The sequence below is a fragment of the Equus caballus genome, chromosome 12 (assembly GCF_041296265.1).
Source record: "Equus caballus isolate H_3958 breed thoroughbred chromosome 12, TB-T2T, whole genome shotgun sequence".
NCBI classification, from domain to species: domain Eukaryota; kingdom Metazoa; phylum Chordata; class Mammalia; order Perissodactyla; family Equidae; genus Equus; species Equus caballus.
The window spans coordinates 15,826,114-15,832,113 of NC_091695.1; the positions used below are offsets into that span (position 1 = coordinate 15,826,114).

Consider the following 6,000-nt stretch of genomic DNA (forward strand, 5'->3'; position numbering starts at 1 on the left):
TGAGGATATTATTTCGTGCTGTTTTTAGGGGATAACATTTCCAGACTTATGGCATATCACAATAGGTCTGCAATATGGTCAAGTGGAAACAGCTTACAGTTTGGAGACAGAGAAACCTGGACTTGAGTCCTGGTTCAGATAGTAAATAACTGTGACCTTGATCAAGTTATAGGTCAGGCTGGTTCTCAGTTTTCTCATCTATAAAAGGACACTGAATTAGTTTGCAGTTTGCTATGTAAATTACATAAGAAAATGTTCACAAAACTTGTACCCTCTAGTAGCCGGTTAACAACATGTGATAGCTGCTCTCTTAGCTTTCCTTCTTCTCAAGCTTGGTGCTTGCGGTAGCGTTCTCTTGGCTGTCTGTTTTCTTAATGTATGAGAGTTGAGGAACTGATTTGATTTTAGTTTTGCAAAATGGTCACATTTTGTTAAAAATTCAACATCTATATTCTTGTCTTTCTAGACTCTATCTCTTACAGTGAAATCATTCAGACATAAAAGCAAACAGTTCTAATTTCCTTAAATATTAGCTAACAAAAATGCCTGTTTAGGAAACATCTTGGATGAATTAAATAAATCCAAAAATTTTTGTCTATCCTTCTTCAATTCCCTACAGTAAAAGGAATAATTGCTCTAATGGGACGTAATGGGGAATAAGATATATCTTCATTCAGGCATCATCTTCTTATAATACAGATAAAATAAGAGAAATTAGGAGTTACGAGAAATTAATTATGTACAAAATTATCAGGGGAATTTAAGCAAATATGCTGTTATTCTCTTGTCATGCCCAAAGTCAGAATGCAATGACAGAGATGTATTTTGAAGGTGCCCAATACCATAGAATATCGGGATTCACTGGTTTTAATGTCATGAGAAAGGATTTTTAGTATATCTTAAGTGTCGTGCTATATAACATAATGCATAACTAAAAGAAGAAATACTTAGCTTATGGTCTGGTGCCTATTTATTTCTCAATGTTTTGATGAAGAAGTAATTTTATAACTCCTTATTAATATTTTGTAGTTCAGATGTAGAAGTCATATTTCATAAGTATTCATCCTTCACATATAATTAAAACACTTTAATTTTATATAAGTTTAATAGATATAATTAAAACACTTTAATTTTATATAAGTTTAATGTATGTTATATATAAGCACTCTGCAATCATACCATATTCATGCAGTTGAACAAGATCTACCTGAAAAGTTGGTCAACCTTAGTTATTCTTTGGTTTGGAAGGATAAAGTTAATTTTCCAAGTTACACTGTCACTAGATGCTGTATCAGAGATTTTAATACAGAATTTAGCTTCCAGATATAATGTTCTTAATCTTGTACCACAGTTAAGCAAGTATTAGAATAGTAATGTCACTGAAATTTCACCTGTAAACAATCAACATGTATTTTGTGATGGATTCCTTTATGTATTTAGGTCTATAGGTGCATTTTTCAAAATTTGCTTGCATATTTGTTTTGTTTTCATTGTGTTTCTTCTTATTTGCCTAATTCCCACTTTATCCCCGACTGCCTTTTATTAATATTTTTGTATATAACCCATATGTTCTAGAGAGACAGAGAGAGGAAGGGGGGAACAAAGAGAATGAGAAATTTTTTAAATAGAAATGACTTTTTTAATGCTCAAATAATACATTAATACATATTTACATAATTAATTGAAAGTTATGTTATTTTATTAATGTAACCATTCAAACTAAACCAGAAATTGTTAGGACACATTTGTGTGTGTGCATTGTCAAGAGTAATGTGTGAGTTATCTGTATTTATACAGAAGTCAAAATTTAGCTTAACTATTTTTTTTTAGTCTAGAATTCTGTAAGGATTAAATGGGTAATTTGGGGGGGGGGGTTAATTTCTCCACATTTGAAAAGCTTTTTATTCTCTGGATTAAAAAAAACAATCTTCCACATGGATCTGGGAAGACCTTTCCGGGAAAATAAAATCCTGCAGCTTTCTTCTTCTGATACTCTTAAGCTAATTTTCTCACTCCTTGATGTGTGGAGAGCTCAATACGACAAAAATATGATGCGTTTCTTGTCATGCATATAAAGCATTTGTATGTCCCTGGCTGTGTATACTGCAGATTTTTCACTCCTTTAAATAGAATTTGGTCTATGCCACACTGAAGGAAAAACAAGAATCCCAGTCCTGAAAACTTTCTCCTAAATATGGTAGACGAAGGATTTCATTTTGTTTCAGTAATGTAGCCTTCAGTTCACATACAGGTGACTCTTCCACTTTTTTTTAATGCACTTTTCTTTTTTCGTATTCCACTGAATGAGAAACAGTCTGATGGTGTAGGAAAATACACCAGAAATAAAACACTACTTTGTGGCTTATGTAATCAGTTATTCTTTTAGCAATAGCTTTTGTAAATTTTATGATCATGTAGTTTTTCTTTTATAATAATTTTAGAAACTCCCTAAGAAACTAAAATATATTAAAGGAATGGCCGTGATTTGGCAGAAATAGGTCTCAACAATACACTCAAGGACTTTGAAAGGATGAGTATATGAATAGAGAAAAACCTTACATTGATAGTGAGTTAAACTTGGAAAAACATTAAGAGTGTAGTGAACTATGGAGGCCTAAATGGACAACTTAGTGATATGCAGATCAAGAGAGAAAACTAAAAAACAAAACCAATGCTGTTACTGTTTACATGCAGGTACATCTGTATCCAGAATAACATCTGCTGTCTGTTCTCCAGTGTTCCAGAAGTCCTAGTGGAATGGGATCATAGCCGAAAGGAGAACCTGCCTTGGTTTGGTCAGAAAAGGGTATCGTGCATGACAGGTTGAAATGTAAATCTAATTTATCCCACTTTCTAGTTATCTGGAAAGATTTTAAACTTAAATAACTTTTACATTGATTTTTTTCATTTAAATGCAACAAAATTTTGTGATATAATTATGGTTCCTCCCATTTTAATAATTTTGAACATTAAAGAAAGTTATTTCACACACACTGTAGAAAATCTAGGATTTGTACTCAGATGTTTACTTTCTCTGATAATATTTTTGCATTTAAAAATTCCTATATTCATTTATCCCCGCGAATTTTAACAGATTGCAATATGAAACTAAATGGTAGTAAATTTAACAGAAAATAAATTGGAAATTAAACTGCATAAATTGGCATGTTTTTAACATGGAAAATTTAGTCAATCCTGAATAAGATAGTTCTTTAATTTAACAGGGTAATTCATTCACTTGGACCCAACTTCTTCACCACTGCCTATTTCTTTACTGCCAAGGATTTCAACATGCCTTTCTAAGAAACAAACAAGAGGATATAATAGAGTGGGTTCTGTATTCAAAAATATTGCTTTAAAACCTATAAATAAAACTGAAATGTCACAGTTGACATCAGATTTAGATTTATACAGGATTCAGATGAAAAATGTAACTGAAGTCACCATGTTTGTATTGATGGGCTTCACAGATGATTTTGAGGTATAAGTCTTCCTATTTTTGCTATTTCTAGCGATCTATATATTTACTCTGATAGGCAATTTGGGACTGGTTGTATTGGTGATTATGAATTCCCAGCTCCACAACCCTATGTACTACTTTCTAAGTGTGTTATCATTCTTGGATGCCTGCCATTCTTCAGTTGTGACCCCAAAAATGTTGGTCAATTTCCTGTCAGAGAAAAAAGATGTTTCATTCCTTGGATGTGCAGCACAGATGTTTCTCTTTGTTACCTTTGGGACCGCAGAATGCTTTCTCTTGGCTGCAATGGCATATGATCGCTATGTAGCAATCTACAAACCTCTGCTATATTCAGCTATCATGTCAACCAGGGTCTTTGTGCCACTCATCATTATTTCCTATGTTGGTGGCATTTTGAATGCTTCAGTGCATACAGGGGCCACATTTAGCCTATCTTTTTGTGCATCCAATGAAATTAGACATGTCTTTTGTGATATTCCTCCTCTCCTTGCTATTTCTTGTTCTGACACTCACACAAACCAGTTTTTACTCTTCTACTTTGTGGGCATTATTGAGATAGTCACTATCCTGATTGTCCTGATCTCCTATACTTTCATTCTGGTGGCCATTCTGAAGATTCATTCTGCTGAAGGGAGACAAAAAGTATTCTCTACATGTGGTTCTCATCTAACTGGAGTGTCAATATTTCACGGAACAATCCTCTTCACGTATGTGAGACCAAGTTCCAGCTACTCTTTGGACCATGACATGATAGTGTCGACATTTTACACCATTGTGATTCCCATGTTGAATCCCATCATCTACAGTTTAAGGAACAAAGATGTAAAAGGTGCAATGAAAAGAGTGTTTGGTAAAAATTAATGTGTCAATAAAGCAGATTTTTCACACTAATCATTAAATTGAAACCAGTTGAGAATGATGTTCATTATCTCCATATCAAGAAGTTATGATGAAAATGTTCTGTTTTAGTTTATTAGTATCTTTCTGTTGTTCTTACATGTTTTTGCATAAAGATGAGAGTCATACCTCTACCCATGCAGTTTCCACACATGCAGAAAAACTGTCATCTATTTGCTTCTTACTTAATTCACTCTCAGATATACACACACACATACATACGTATATACATAAAATTACTTATATGTACATATATGCTGATACAGATTGTGTTATTTTCTTAGGGCTGTTATAGCAAATTACAGAATTGTGGCTTAAACAACAAAAATTTATTTATCACTGTCATAGAATCTAGGAGTCAGAGATCACGGTGATGGCTGGGTTGGTTTCTTCTGAGGCCTTTCTCCATGGGTTGAAGAAAGCAATTTTCTGCCTCTGTCTTCAGATCATCATTCTTCCATGTATTTCTCTGTTCTAACTCTTTTTATAAGGACAGCAGTCATATTGAATTAGGGTCCACTCTAAAGGATCTCATTATTATTATTATTGTGTGTGTGGTGAGGAAGATTGGCCCTGAGCTAACATCTGTTGCCAATCTTCTTCTTTTTGCTTGTAGAACATTGTCCCTGAGCTAACATCTGTGCCAATATTCCTCTATTTTGTATGTGGGACACCTCCACAGCATAGCTTGATGTGAGATGTGTAGGTCTGCGCCCAGGATCCAAACCTGTGAAGCCTGGGCTGCCGAAGCAGAGCAAACAAACTTAACCACTACACCACTCGGCCGGCTCCAAGGATCTCATTTTAAGTTAATTATCTCCAAAAAGACAGTACTGCCAAACATACTGACATTCTGAGCTACATGGGTTAGGATTTTAACATATGAATATTGGCCTATATTGTACAGGTATATACACATAGAGTCAGATATGCATGTAATCTTTACTTTAAAATGTATAGTATTAACTTTCATCTCATATGACTCAAATTGTTTGTTTCAATATTTACAATTGTCAGTAACTTTATAATTATACCTGACTAGCTTGCTCAAGTACCACCTAATCCATAGCAAAACCACAGCTCACAGAATCTCAGAGCACTCTCCATGGAATTGTTGGTTTGGACTCCAGTTCAAAGAACTTTGCTCCATCCTTAGATCTACACATTGACAGCAATCTAATCCCAACCTGTGGTTTGGAGACCACAGACATGTGTTCATATTCCTGGTGCCATTACCATGCTTTTTGTAAGGGTACATTTCTCCCCCGTTTATTATTTTATTATTTCATCCAGAGCATGGACATTAAACCCATTCTTTATTTCCTCACAGAATACAGAGACTGGGCATTAGCATTTACGAAGATTATACTTAAACTCAAGAATGACAAAAGACAAGCACAATTCAGAGAATAAGTTGCAGTAGTCCAGCAGATTGGGCTCTTCCCAAACTAAGCCCTGGCTCATGTTTGTGGGTTTCCCTACAGGCCTGGTCCTGACTCAGCTTGGACTCCAGTTTTCTTTGACTCCTATCCCTCTGTGATGCCCTTGAAGATGTCACCTCTCCTCAGTGACAAGGCCCAAGAACTAGGATACAGAAGAGTCTCTACCATGTTTAGCCCTGC

The 6,000-nt window shown here is 34.7% G+C and overlaps 1 protein-coding gene and 1 pseudogene across 1 annotated transcript; both read left to right on the forward strand.

Annotated features, from left to right (window-relative positions):
- OR5T32C (olfactory receptor family 5 subfamily T member 32C) lies at positions 3,380 to 4,342 on the forward strand. The gene is given in 1 exon segment (NM_001391851.1): positions 3,380 to 4,342. A coding segment is annotated over 1 exon segment (963 nt).
- OR5T32BP (olfactory receptor family 5 subfamily T member 32B, pseudogene) lies at positions 3,380 to 4,369 on the forward strand (annotated as a pseudogene).